This window comes from Orycteropus afer, unplaced genomic scaffold, assembly GCF_000298275.1.
Source record: "Orycteropus afer afer isolate SDZICR_OR568_19922 unplaced genomic scaffold, OryAfe1.0 scaffold00038, whole genome shotgun sequence".
In the NCBI taxonomy this organism is placed as follows: Eukaryota; Metazoa; Chordata; class Mammalia; order Tubulidentata; family Orycteropodidae; genus Orycteropus; species Orycteropus afer.
The window spans coordinates 16,122,111-16,137,554 of record NW_006921625.1 but is presented as its reverse complement, the minus strand read 5'-3'; the positions used below and the strand labels follow the sequence as shown (position 1 = coordinate 16,137,554).

Sequence of the window (15,444 nt, the reverse complement as noted above, 5' to 3'; positions counted from 1 at the left end):
ATGACATGAGACAAAGTATATGTGAACTGCTGTATGAAAAGTGAATTTTCTCTGTAAATCTTCACCCAAATCAAAATAAAATTAAAAATAATAAAATAATACACACACACATATATATATACACAACTAATACTCCTCTATCCGTTTGCCCTACTGTGATTGTTTGCATGTTACTGTGAGGTTGGAAGCTATGCCGCAGGTATTCTGAGAACCAGCAGGGTCACTGATGGTGGACAGGTTTCAGCAGAGCTTCAAGACTGAGAGAGTGGGAAGAAGGACAGGGCCATCCAGTTCTGAAAAAACTGGAAACCTTATGAATAGCAGTGAAACACTCTGATAATCACTGGAAAACCTTATGAGGATCAGGGAAACCTTGTCTAAATTAGTGCCAGAAGATGAGCCCCTCAGGTTGGAAGGCATTCAGAATACAGCTGGGGAAGGAAGTGCTGCCTCCTCAAAGTAGGGTGGACTGTCGTGACGAAGATGGACCTTCATGTGCTGATGGGGCATGACTCAGAATGAGAAGAAACAGCTGCCAACGCTCATTACTAATCACAACACTGAGAGTACTAAGTATGAATCTGGGAGAACTGAAGTTGTCAAAAATGAAATGGAGCACATAAAGATCAGTAGTATGTGCTAAAATGGACTAGTATTGGCCATTCTGAATCAGACAATCAGCTGGTCTACTATGCCAGGAATGACAAATTAAAGAGGAACAGCATCGCACTCATCATCAAAAAGAACATTTCAAGATCTATTCTGAAGTACAATGCTGTCAGTGATAGGATGATATCCATACACCTACAAGGAAGACCAGTTAGGGCTACTACTATTCAAATTTACTCACCATCTACTAAACAGCACCCAATGACTACTATATACAAAGATGAACTAATGGAAGATTTCTACCAACTTCTGTGGTCTGAAATTGACCACACATGCAATCAAGATGTACTGATAATTACTGGTGACTGGAATGCGAAAGTTGGAAACAATGAAGCTTCCACAGTTGGAAAATATGGTCTTGATGACAGAAATGATGCTGGAACTCACATGATGTAATTCTGCAAGACCAATGACTTATTCACTGCACATACCTTTTTTAACAACACAGACAGTGGCTGTACATGTGGACCTCAACAGATGGAATATAGAGATACCACAGCAATTACGTCTGTGGAAAGAGGAGCTGGAAAAGCTCAGTATCATTCATCAAAACAAGGCCAGGAGTTGACTGTGGAACAGACCATCAACTGATCATATGCAAGTTCAAGTTGAAGCTGAAAACAATTAAAATAAGTCCACAAGAGCCAAAATATGACCTAGATTATATACCACCTGCATGTAGATACCATCTGAAGAACAGATTTGATACACTGAACACTAGTGACTAAGACCGGATGAGTTGTGGGATGACATCAAGAACATCACAGATGAAGAAAGCAAAAGGTCATAAAAAAGACAGGGAATGAAGAAAAGACCAAAATGGATCTCAGATGCGACTCTTAAACTTGCTCTTGAATGGAGTGTAGCTAAAGCTAACAGAAGAAATGACAAGATAAAAGATTTCAGAACAGAAGATTTCAAAGGCAGCTTGGGAAGACAAAGTCAGTTATTATAATGAAATGTGCAAAGACTTGGAGTTAAAAAAAACCAAAAGGGAAGAACACGATTGGCATTTCTGAAGCTGAAAGAACTGATGAAAAAATTAAAGCCTCAAATTGCGATATTGAAGGATTCTGTGGACAAAATATTAAATGATGCAGGAAGCATCAAAAGAAGATGGGATACACAGAGTCACTGTACAAAAAAGCAGGGGCTGAAGTTCAACCATTTTAGGAGGTAGGATATGATTAAGAGACACTGGTGCTGAAGGAAGAAATACAAGCTGCACTGAAAGAACTGGTGAAAAACAAGGCTCCAGGACTTGACAGAATACCCATTGGGATGTTTCAACAAACAGATGCAATGCTGGAGGTGCTTACTCATTTATGCCAAGAAATTTGGAAGACAGTTACCTGGCCAGCCAACTGGAAGAGATCCATATTTGTGCCCATTCCAAAGAAAGGTGATCCAACAGAATGTGGAAATTATCTAAAAATATCATTAATATCACACACAAGTAAAATTCTGAAGATAAATCAAAAACAGTTGTAGCACTATACTTGCAAGGAACTTCCAGAAAAGCAACCTGGATTCAGAAGAGGACATCCTGGATCTTGGCTGAAAGCAAAGAATACCAGAAAGATGTTTACCTGTGATTTACTGACTATGCAAAGGCATTCGGCTCTGTGGATCATAAATTATGGATAACATTGTGAAAAACAGGAATTCCAGAACATTTCATTGTTCTTATGAGGAACATACACAGACCAAGAGACTGTCATTCAAACTGAACAAGGTGACAGTGCATGGTTTAAAATCAGGAATGGTTGTATTATTCTACCATACTTATTCAACCTGTATGCGAGCAAATAATCCAAGAAGCTGGACTATATGAGAAAGAACGCAGCATCAGGACTGAAGGAAGAATCATTAACAACCTGCAATATTCAGATGACACAATCTTGCTTGCTGAAAGCAAAGAAGATTTGAAGCACTTCCTGATGAAGAACAAAGACTACAGTATTCAGTATGGATTAGACCTCAATAGAAAGAAAACAAAAATCCTCACAGGTGGACCAATAAGCAATGCCATGATGAATGCAGGAAAGACTGAAGTTGTCAGGGATTTCATTTTACTTGGATCCACAATCAACATCCATGGAAGCAGCAGTCAAGAAATCAGACATTGTATTGCACTGGGCAAATCTGCCACAAAAGACCTCTTTAAGTCTTAAGGAGCAAGGAGGTTACTTTGAAGACTAAGGTGTGCCTAACCCAACCCATGGAATTTTCAACAACCTCATATGCATGTGAAAGCTGGACAATGAGTAAGAAAGACCAAGGAAGAGATGATGCCTTTCAATTGCTGTGTTGGTGAAGAAGACTGAAAATGCCATGGACTGCCAGAAGAACGAACAAATCTGTCCTAGAAGAGACGGAGCCAGAATGCTCCCTGGAAGCGAGAATGGCCGGACTTCATCTCACCTACTTTGGACCTGTTGTCAAAAAGGACCAGTCCCTAAAGGGACGGCCCTCAATGAGATGGACCGACACAGTGGCTGCAACAACGGGCTCAAACACAGCAGGGATTCTGAGGTTGGCGCAGGACCAGGCAGGGTTTTGTTCTGTGACACGTAGGGTCGTTATGAATCAAAGCTGACTCAATGGCACCTAAGCACAACTACTATTTTATATATGTATATGTGTGTGTGTGTGTATATACATACATATATATATATATATGTATATATATATATATATATATATATATGTATATGTATGTATGTATGGGAGCTCTGGTAGCATAGTGGCTAAGACACTTGCCTGCTAACCAGACGGCTGGCGGTTCAAACCCACCAGCCACTCCTCGGAAGGAAGGTTGGGCAATCCTACTTCCGTAGTGATACTGCCTCGGAAACCCAAGGAGGGGTCGCTATGAGTCAGGTTTGACTCGATGGCACATAACAACAACAACAACAACATGTATGTGTGTATATATACATATGTATATATATATATACATACATATACACACACACATGCATGAGGTCTTATGTGCACACTAATTGAGTATTTTTGAGAACTATAAATTCACAAATTTTGGCTCAGCAATTTCACTGCAGTTATTATTGTTCCTTGAGTTATAGGTTAATAGAATTATGTTTTTGGAATCCTCCTATCTTTAGTCACAAGGCGAAAATAAGTCTTTTACAATCCCACAGTAACTGAACCTTCCACTACATTCAAATATAATTGACAGTTTTTATACTGGGTGCATTTTAATGAATATTTAAAGATACAAAATAAGTATGTTCAATGGCTTTGGACCACAGGACTTAAATCGTAGGTCTACATTTATTAGTATAACCTCAACATTTTAGTGAGGTAAACTATCCTTACTTGGTTAGTCATCTTGTTTTTTTTTTTAATTGTAAGGACAAAATGAATCGTAAGAATTAAATATTCCATTTGTCATTAATTTGATGGAGAAGATTTAGAAAAATAAGAATTTATAAAAACTTTGCTGCTCAAAAAATAGAACCTACCTTAAAAAAATGCCAACTGATACCTAAATAAAGACAGGCCATTATCATTTATTGATCATACATATAATGAGCTTTCCAAATTTCCCAACCAAAGCTCTATAGAGTCTTCCACATGCAATGAGCACAAGTAGGTTTGCTTGTTTGTTTTTTAGTTCAGGGCCCAAGAGTCCATATTATGCTCTCAGGAACAAGCTGTATGTCCATTTTCAAAAAGGCACCTTAAGGAACAGGTGACAAACATTGTAAATTAGAGGATCCTGTCATAAAGATTAACCTGCAAAAATGGCCTTAGTGGTTTCTAAGGGGTGAATAGAACAGTCACTAGGCAAATTTTTGACATATTCATGCCTGGGCCATAACACTAGAGATGGTTGGTCAGGGTATTCTTAAGAAGCCAACTGGAGTCTGCCCTAACATTAGAACAAGCCGTGATAGCCCAGAATTCTCTTGACCAAAGTCATCTGTTAATTAAAAAAAAAAAGGGGGGGGTGGTGGTGGTAGAGAAAGATGGTTCTTAAAAGGGGGCTATGGATGGACCAGTAATTAAGGTCATGAAAAAGTAAAAGCCCACCCCACTCTCACCCCAGTCCTAACTCTGGTCCATCCTATCACTTAAGATGAGACTCCAACAGCCCAGACAGAGGAACTAAAGTGCCCAAGTCATATATGCCCCAAGTGACAAAACCAGAGGAAAAAAAAAAATCCATATACGGTGCCTCCCAAACCACTGCTCTTGCCATGAACATGAACTCTGCCAGGCCTGAGAGGCGGTCAGTGTGTCCACTCCGGCAGTACCACTGAAATGCTTATTAATAAGAGAAAATGCAGCCAAAGATTATCTTTAAGCACCAGGACATTCAGAGCAGCCAGTATGCTCCAAGTACGTTCTTCTCTACCTGTTCCCAAAGAAAAAATGAAGGAAAAGAAAGAGAAGTCACATAATACCACGGAGAAGGGAACTTCAATGATGTTCAGGAGGGTGGGAATGACATGCAGGACCCATGTTACCACTGTTTTTGAAGCAATGGCTTGTATCACTATGTCATCTTCAGACAAGTAACAGGAGAGAAGTTACAAGCACACAATTTATTTTCTTAATTAGGTTCTGATTATCTAATGAATTCTAATGCAGTGTCATTATGCAAACAATTAAGAAAATACCTCCAGCAAGAACATGGCTAATGCACACACATTCAACAGCTTTATTTATTTATTTATTGGTGGAAGGATTTCGCTCACATCCAAAGGAACATTCTGGGAGCAGGAGACGAGAAAGAGGCGAGAAGGAACACCACTGGCATTACTAATGAAATTTGGCTGAAAATTGCTGTAATCCATTTTCTGATGAAGTGGTTCAGATGCATTTTACCCAACCCAAAATACGAAGGACAGAGACAAAAACATTCTTTAATAATAATGTACTTCTGATGAGGCAGGATCCACAAAATTACACACTTGGTAAACTCATCAGCTAGAAGCAATCAGAGGCACACAGGAGGTCACCTCCAGCTGCCCCCGCCTGGCTTTCACAAATCATCACCTGAAATGTAAGGCTTACGGCGGACTTTTTCCATCTGATTCAAACATGACACACACTCATTACAGTTTTGTGTCACATCAGGTTAGTTTGAGACTGGCTTACCATTTTGACCCAACGCTTAGACACCTAGGAAGTCCAGTTTAGCATACTCCTCTGGGACTATTTTTCACAGGGAAAAAGGACAGGTGTTGAAATGCACATAGATGCATGCTCTGTTTATAATCAACCTAACCCTTGCATGAGGCAGATTGTTCACATCCTCCTACTGCAGGCTTCTCAGACTTTGTAACCCCATTTCCTTGCCGTGAGAGCAGAGCACCAGAAAAGTGAAGGACAGACTTCGCTGTTTAGAAAAGCAAACTGAAAGGAAAAGTCCAGGTCAAGCAAGTGCATGCTAATCGTCTCACCTTTGTTGCCAAAGCTTCAGCGCTTTCCCGACAAGTCTTCTCTATTTCAAGATGGTTCTGCATTAAATTAACTTCCTCTATAACCATGTGAGAAACTAGGAATGAGGGGAGAAAAAAAAATCTCAGCATTCAAAGATTAGTCAGCTACTCCAGAGCCCACGCATCTCATCCCGTGACTCAGAACACCTCAGCTCTTCAGCCGGCCCGACCCTTAGCAGCCACCGGAAAAGCAGCTTTCACAAGCTGTCCTGATAAAATGTCGGCTAACATCTGAATGTAGAAAGAAAAAGAAAGACAATGAAGAACCTTTACTGCTATTACACACACATGTTTATACTTATCTATGCATTTTTTTTTTTTTAATTTGATTTGAGTGAAAGTTTACAGAGCAAATTGGTTTCCCATTCAACTATTCATACATGTTCTGTTTCATGTTTATTTTAAGAAAGCCATTTAGATCTTTTTCTAGTGATAAGGCCTTGGAAACCCAAGGAGGGGTTGCTACGAGTCAGATCTGACTCAACGGCAGCGAGGTTTTTTTTCGAAGGAGTCCTAGTGATGCAGTGGTTAAAGTGCTTGGTTGCAAACCAAAAGGTCAGCGGTTTGACCCCACCAGAGGTTCCAACCCACCAGCCCTCCACCGTCTGCTCCTATAAAGTCCTATGGGACAGTTCTACTCTGTTCTGTAGGGTCTCTATGAATCAGAAGCGACTTGACTGCAATAGGTTTGGTTTTTGTTATCTATGTAGTTAAATACATAGCCATAGATAGACTCTGTTAATTTAAACAAGAGTCTCTCATCAATAAAGAGACACAGCAGACATGATTTCATTTTCTTAACAGGCTGTAACACATGCATCTAATAAGGAAAATGAACTAATTAGACAGAAAAGAAAAATAAATCCTAGGTTGACCTTTTGGCCATCCCAGCAATGCTGCAGCTCAGTTCAGTCTTGCAACAGGGCTCTTTATAAAGGACCGAGTCATAAACTGCAGGCAGGGCAGCAACAGGGAGCCATCCTCCACGACAGTGAGTGCAGGTGCTAAGAAATTGCTTCTCACATCATGGACTGTCAGGAGGATTAGAGGAAACATAAACATTTACTTGGGATTTTACCAATGCTTGAAAAATGGAACTTTTCAGGTTTTTGGTACCTGTTTTACACGCACTGAGATTTAATGGCACAGAGTTATTCAGAACTTGAATTACGTTTTGAAGTTCAAATAAGAAAAATGTCAATTCTTCCAACCTCTATTTCTAGTTAAAAGAAAATACTCAGAACCAGAGAGCTAACTGTGGACAGGTACACTTAATGACACTTGTTTGGCTTAAAAAAAAAAAATTAAAGAACATCCAACCGTGGAAACCAACAAAGTTAGGTAAAAAGCACTGAGCTCACATAACACAAAGAGAGATTACTTTTGCTTCATTTACGTTTAATTAACCTGCAATTATGATTAAACTCAGGGGAAAAAAATTTCTTTCCAAATTAAATACAAAAATATATTACTTCCTAAGTCTGTCCAAAGTTCTTATTATGTTAATATTCAAATTCATAAAGCAGCAGTAAATGGCCAGAAACATCTCTAACCTTGACATTTTTTCAGGGGTAATAATAATCTGAAGCAAATGCAGGCCAACCAAAAACCACTTAACTAATTAGTAGTTGCAGTCACCGAGAAAAACATGAATCAACACTGTTATTACAAGTGGCACATTTGAGTGGCATCTAATTATGACTTGATGAGCACGATACTTGCATTATCAACATTACCGCTGCATCCCATCAGGGCCTAAAAGCTGCTGATGGCATTGACTTCAAGACCCACCCACTCAATGGTATGGCAGCACCCAACAATTGGCTTGGCAGGGCCCCCCTCACTAAATGACACGTTAAGCGTAATTACTGGTAGACATTGTAAATAAACAGGATTGGAAGTGAAAATCGTACCAAGTGCATAAGACACAATCTGACACATTGGAAGTGGCAGCCTTAATTGAGAGTTTCTTTGACTGCTCAAGATCATTTCAACTGCATTTCTCAGAGGACAGTGATTATAACTGTGGGGACAGACGGCATAATGGTATCAGCACTGCTGACAGAGCAGTGAATTAAATTGTATCTGCTGTTGTGTGAAAGCCTTGATGAGAGGTACAGATGCCTTAGTGGTCTTATCATTATAACACAATGGTCATGTTGTCATCAACCTTTCTGGCTCCAATTGAAAAGAAATGATTGTGTGTTGAAGCCCCCCTCCTCACCACCCCCTTCTTCTCTTCTATCTCTTGTTCTGAATAGAACCAATTTTCAGAGAGCTATGAAATCACGCAATAGGCCCTAAAATGCAGCTGCTTGGCATACAAACGGGTCCCCATTAAACTGGAATCACACACAATATGTGTTTATGCCAGAAGAACAAATAGAAGCTGAACACAGGCCAAGTTTATTCACACACACAAAGCCTGTGTAGCTCTTCATCAATATAATTGCCTTTTATATTGTAGTTTAAATAATAGGCTCTATTATTTCCTTAAAATCCTAATATTCCTGGCATTTTATCACTATGTTTACAAGGTAGGTTCTTCAAAAATGTGAAGGAAAGAGAAAAGAAACCTATACAATTTTTACAACATCAAATATTACTTTGAATTTTCAGCCTTAACTACTTGACATCTTCTGCCACAATCTGGTATTCCCACCATCATAACAAAAACATAAACACTCTGCATTTCTCATAGGAATTTGACTTTTTATTCAGTAACATTCTTGCTCAAGGAAGAGAAAGAAAAAAATCATTCCACAGTAGCAAGGTTTAGGCCTGGCAAAAAGGAAGAAAAACAACAACACCCATTCCCTAAACATTTTGTAAAAAACTGCCACGTAATTCCCTTGATAAACTTAGCCAGAAGGCACTGCCCCCATTTTCTCCAGTACCGAGCTGGGGCATGCCACTGGGTAAGAGGAGTTTTATTTCCTCCTCAGAAGGGGGAACAATGGAAATTAAAAACTGTTTTCATTGCCAGTGTAAGAAATTACCCCGAGACTAAACTGGTAGCATAGAAACCTACATGTCACCTTGCTAAGTTTAGAAAGTAACACCGTATGTCAAAGGACATTTCTATCTTTAAAAAGCAAGACCCCATTTCTGAAGCCAAACGTCAAGTCACATGACCCAGAACAGAAATTTTCCGATATGTGAATTCATTTGCACCCTTCCAAGGATAAAAGTTTTTTTTAAAAAATCTTTAGTCCATTTTAGGAGTTACCCTATGGACCTGAACTTGTATTTACATATTTGGATGACCAACCCCATCTCCCGGCACCAAAAAAAACCAAACTCATTGCCGCTGAGTCAATTCCAACTCATGGTGACCCCATGTGTTACAGAGCAGAACTACTGAGTAACATTTCCTTGGATGTAGTCTTCATGGAAGCTGATCACCAGGCTTTTCTTCCACAGCACACCTGGGTGGGTTCAACCCGCCAACCTTTAGATTAGCAGCCAATCACGAACCACCTGCTCCACCCAGGGGCCTATTTGCATACCTCAAATAAGAGAGGCTAATATTGCTGTTATGGGAGGGAAGACACTATTTTCTTTTATAAATATTTATCTAAATATTTATAGATAAAACGATATACTGACTGCAATTAGTTTCAAAATTACCTAGGGGTGGAGGAGGTGAGAGTGGGTATGTAGGTGCAGAGATAAAAGGTGGGCCCTGCACTGACCATTGTTAAAGGTGGATGATAGGCACAGGGGGTTCATGAGACAATCTTCTCACTTTTGTGTAAGTCTGAAATATTCCATAATTAAATGTGTTTTCAATGACTCTGAGAACTCGCAGAACTGCACCCTAAACATTTATCAACTATTGCTTCTTTCAGCCCAGTTCAGTTAGCCAAGTTTTCTCTCCTTGTCTATGACCCCAAAGCCCCCTGAAATACTTGCTGTCATAGGACACATCTTGTAGGACAACTATTATTTTGTACTTATTTCTGTCTCCTACTGACTCTGAGCATTCGAGCAAGCTTTTTGTTTTACCTGCAGCCCCTTGATTAGAAACATCCGATCACAGCAACTCCTACCTGACCTTCAATGTTGCATAAATTTGCCTTCATTTTGAAACAACTGAAACCAACCCCCACTAGCAACAAATTCTTCATCACAATCACCTTCACTTGCTGCCCATGTAGCTTTTAAATGACTGAAAAGGCTTTGAGCCTTTTCTTGCACTAACCAACCAAACAAACAAAAAATCCAAAGCCACTACTAACAAGTTGGTTCTGGCTCCTAGCAACCCTATAGGACAAAGCAGAATTGCCCTATAGTGTTTCCAAGGCTGCAGATCATTATGAAAGCAGGCTGCCACACCTTTCTCCTGAGAAGCAGCTGATGGGTTAGAAGCCAAGCATTTTAACACTGTGCCACTAGACCTCCTTTACTTGCACAAAACCAAACCCAAATGCACTGCCATAGAGTCATTTCTGACTAATAGCAACCCTACAGGACAGAGTAGAACTGTCCCGTAGGGTTTCCAAGGCTGTAAATCTTTACAGAAGTAGACTGCCTCATCATCTTCCTGCACAGCACAGCAGCGGGTGGCACTGAACCACTGACCTTATGGTTAGCAGCCAAATGCCTTATCCATTATGCCACCAGAGCTCCTTTTTGCATTAATGTAAGGTTAAGTAGGAACCATAAGCACTTGTTCTGACTTACCTCCAATTGTTAAAGACACAGTTAGGAAGGAATCTCATTCATACCCTGGGGACCACCTGTACTTAATGTTTGATTCTCTTGCACGTAACATAAACCATGTGCAAAGAACGTACTCATTTTTGTGTTTGTTTGAATGATTAAAAAAAATCCATCAGGTCTGAGTTCATCTGTTAATACCCTTTTATAACAATGTTCTCTGTAGTATAGTGTTGGTTAGAATACAGCCACCACCACCATTTACTGAGCCTGACCATGTGTTCAGGCTGGTGCTAAATGCTTTGTATGTGTTGTCTCATAAACCCTCCCAATTCTGGGAGGTAGGTATTATCATAGCAATTTTATACTTAAGAAAACTGAGGCCCAGAGAAATAAAGTAACATACGCTGAACCAGAGTTCTAAGTGGTGATGTGGAAGCAAACCAAATTTATTTCTAGGTAACTCCCATTGCCTGTGCTCCTTTCTAATTCACCATACTGAAAGGCGACAGCTCCAGTGCACTGCTTCCTGAGCAAAACCCCTCTCCACGTGGCCAACTCCAGCAACACCGAGATGCAGGGTGTCTCTACAGTGCACGTGGGGAACATGGCACGAGGTCTTCATCGAGATCAGGTTACTCAGAAAAGCCTTCTTGTGGTCTGAAGCTGGCGTGCGTACGGAAAAATGGTGTGCCCTCCAAAGAGCAAAGGATCCAAGGTTTTGGCCCTAAAGACACGGAACAACCTTGTTTACTCATCCTTTAGGGGAATCCGTCTTCTGCAGAAAGTGGCTTTGCTATGTGGTGGTGTTCTTTGTGCAGAAAGGTTGGAGACAGGCTCGGGAAGAGCTGGGAGAGAATCAAGAGTTGCAGGGACACACTGTGGACACGAGCCGGGGAAGGACACACCGTGGACACGAGCCGGGGAAGGACACACCGTGGACATGAGCCGGAGAAGGACACACTGTGGACATGAGGTGGGGAAGGACACACTGTGGACACAGCTGGGGAAGGACACACCATGGACATGAGGTGGGGAAGGACACACCATGGACACGAGCCGGGGAAGGACACACCGTGGACATGAGGTGGGGAAGGACACACCGTGGACACAGCTGGGGAAGGACACACCGTGGACACGAGCCAGGGAAGGACACACCGTGGACAAGAGGTGGGGAAGGACACACCGTGGACATGAGGTGGGGAAGGACACACCGTGGACACAGCCAGGGAAGGACACACCGTGGACATGAGGTGGGGAAGGACACACTGTGAACACGAGCTGGGGAAGGACACACCGTGGACATGAGGTGGGGAAGGACACACCGTGGACACAGCTGGGGAAGGACACACTGTGGACACGAGCTGGGGAAGGACACGTCGTGGACACAGCTGGGGAAAGCACACAGAGCGAGGGAGGAAGGGCCTGTGGCCAAATGAAGCTTTCCTGCAGCCTTATCCAGCTCTCTTCCTCCACATGAAGAGCTGGACCTCATCAATAAACTCACAGGAGGCAGATCTCACCTCTGCACAAAAAGAAACATTCCATCAGAACTGTCCAAATGTGGAGACTGGCATCCACTTAAAGGTGATGGACGCCAACTCACTGAAGGTAACTGATAGGAATTAGTACCACCGAAGGACAGTCAGGTCCCAGGCGGTACAGAGGACAAGATGGTGGGAGAGCAGCTAACATCACTGAGTGCCTGCCTTGTGCCAAGGAGCTCTGATGGTGCTGTGGTAAGGCATTTAGCTGTTAACCAAAAGGTCAGAGGTTTGAACCCACCAGCTGCTCCACAGGAGAAAGATGAGGCAGTCTGTAAAGGTTTACAGCCTTGGAAACTCTATGGAGGTCACCATGCATTAGAACTGACTCGATGGCAGTGGGTTTACTTTGTCCCAAGTGCTGTGGTAAGCACTTCTTCCATGGAGTATCTCATTTCTTCCTGGAACAGCCTAGGAGGCAGGACCACTCACCCCGATTGTAATACAGCAGGCACTTGCTCAGGGGTCCCTGGGTTCACACCAGCTGGTGCTCTTCTCTGAGGACACTGCCTCCTTCCCTCCAAATCTGAAATTCCAACTTCTCTTCCAAAGCTAGGAAGCCATTTGTCTCAGAATTTCTTAACCAGTATTTCCAGAGTCTTCTTATCCCCCATCTTCTGTTCTTTGAGACTGAGTAAAGGGTTAGCATTCTGTTCTCCTGCCATCCCACCCTTATCAGGCAAGCTTACTAAAGGTATTTAAATGACTACAACGATTGAGGTTGTTCTACTAACCTTTCAACTGATCCTCTCAGCCTTAAATTAGAGTTGCTCATAAAGTAAAACGTAAATTTTTAAAGCTATCAGAGGTATTTAGAAGAGACAAAAGAAAGGGAGAAGAGAAATGGCAGATCAAAGCAGGGTTTACCGGTTACTCTCAAGGTAGGTTGACACTGGTCTGATGGAAGACTGGTGGAACTCCTGGGACTGTGGCCCTCAGACACCCCCCAACCTGGAACTGAACCCACCCCCAGGACCAACTTTCAGCCAAACAACAGACAGGCCTATAAAGTGAATAATAACGCCACGGAGGAACATGCTCCTTGGCACAATCAACCACATGGGACAAAGGGCAGCATATGCCCCAAAACAAAGCTCGGAAGGCAGGAAGGGGCAGGAAAGATGGATGAACGGAAACCAGGAGCCCAGGGAGAAGTGGGAAGAGTGCTGTGACATTAAGGGGACTGCAACTAACTTCAGGAAATAAAAGGTGTATAAATCGTTGAATGGAAGACAAATGTGCTCTGTAAACTATCACACAAAGTACAATACAATAAATAAATAAAAGTAGGTGGATTTAGGGAGACTTTGCTTCCATTTTTGCATAATGTAAGAAGCAAAATCCCTACTACCCCCACCTGGACCAAAACATGACAACAAGTCCAAGCATAACAACTTGATCTATTCCCATTACCCACAGGACACCAACCTGCTATCAATAATTCAAGCATGTTAACTGGCAGCAACGCCAATGGTCTAACTCTTTCAGCTACGGCTCGGCACCAACACAAGTAGGAGAACATCTCACTAACCCTGCATTAAGGATGGAGGAAGGCCTGTGCAGCTGTAATTCACACACTCCCAGCAAGGGCTCCTTCTCCACAGCATAGGGACCTCCAAAGACAGGCAGTGTCAGCAGAATCCCCTCTACTTTTCTTTGTACAGCCACACAACAGAAAATAAACTGGCCCACCGAAATTGAACTATGATGCTCCACTGTCTACGGCTGTGTTCCCTTTAACTAGAACAAAATGCTTTGTCATGTCTTTACTGAGTCACCAGTGTATGATACTATCAAACTCCTGACTGCTGCAGTATATGCAGAGTGATGGTGAAAGGCCTTCCGAGAGAAAGGGTGTCCTCCTATTAAGGCCTGGCCCTTTTCCCATGACATTTTTCCATCTGATCCTTCTGAGTGCAATCAGCCATGTTCTATCTTTGGGATAAAGTAATAACAGATTTATATGATATAAAAAAATTGCTTAGCAAATGCCCAGAAAAGGTTTTGGGGAGTCAGACATCTGTTCTTTTCATGGTAATGCAATGCTCCTTAGTAAGAAGGCAATTTCAAATATTCAAACTCTTAAAAATGTGTAAGTTCTCTGAGCCCCTAATTCCATTTCTATGAATTAACCCAAGGAAATAATCAGACCACGGTAAAGATTACATATTAAGAATACTTGCCATGGCATTATTGATAATAGCTACAACTCCATCAGTGAAAGAATATCTAAAGAAATGATGGCACTACTGTATCATGGAACACAATGGTCAATGATTAAAATCGATGTACATCTCTACTGACACGCAAAGATGACCACAATATACTGTGCCTGAAAGGCAGGTTATAAACTGAACACATTTCTTGTAGATACATATATCACTCAGAAGGAAAAAAAAAAAAAAAACAGGAAAGATATGCTACAAAACGCCACCTTTGGTTTTTCTCAAGGACTGAAGGTGAAAAGTCATTTCTGTTCTCTAACTTTTCTGTATAGCAAGGGTTTTCTGTATCAAGTACAAACTGTCATAATCACACACACATAAAATAATAACGCTCGTTCTTTTTCTTTAAAAATCACAGTAATGCCAGGATGCTGCATGGGCAAGCAGGAAGACATGCTTGCTTTCTTGATGGGAGGCCCAGTGCATCAGTAGTTAACCCCAAGGGCCTCTGTCTACCCACGTAATCCCAATACACAATCATGTGTGTTATAGTCATTCCACCGAAATGCGTACATACTTTTCTGAAATTCCTCCAGTTTTTTAACAGCTTCATCTCGTTCTTGCCTAATTTTGTCACACTGAAATGAGAAAAAAAAGGAAATGTTAAATTTGTACCATAAATTTTTAAGACTGGAAAGGCAAGCAATAGTAAGCTTATAAACAGCAGCAACTTTCTGAAAACAAAACAAAATGTAAAACTTTAAAAAAAAAAAAACAGTCACGTGGGAATTATACTGCTTAACCAGCATGGTACTTGTACCGTGATGTCTAGTGAATTTTCTCAGACCTTCTGAAATAATGAGCCACCTTGCTGGTCATTATCTCCTCAGTAACAGCCCAATTTAACAACCATGAGTTAAAATGTATTCCTTC

At 41.4% G+C, this 15,444-nt stretch overlaps 1 protein-coding gene across 1 annotated transcript in view; it reads right to left on the bottom strand.

Annotated features, from left to right (window-relative positions):
- Positions 1-15,143, bottom strand: part of SHTN1 (shootin 1) — a 92,449-nt gene extending 77,306 nt beyond the window's left edge. Inside the window, exons 1-2 of the mRNA XM_007936852.2 lie at positions 15,089-15,143; positions 6,102-6,196 (exon numbers count right to left, since the gene is read on the bottom strand). Of these exons, the coding sequence (XP_007935043.1) occupies positions 6,102-6,188 (87 nt within the window). The 5' untranslated portion in view covers positions 6,189-6,196; positions 15,089-15,143. The remainder of the gene's footprint in view (positions 1-6,101; positions 6,197-15,088) is intronic.
- Positions 15,144-15,444: the final 301 nt, after the last annotated feature.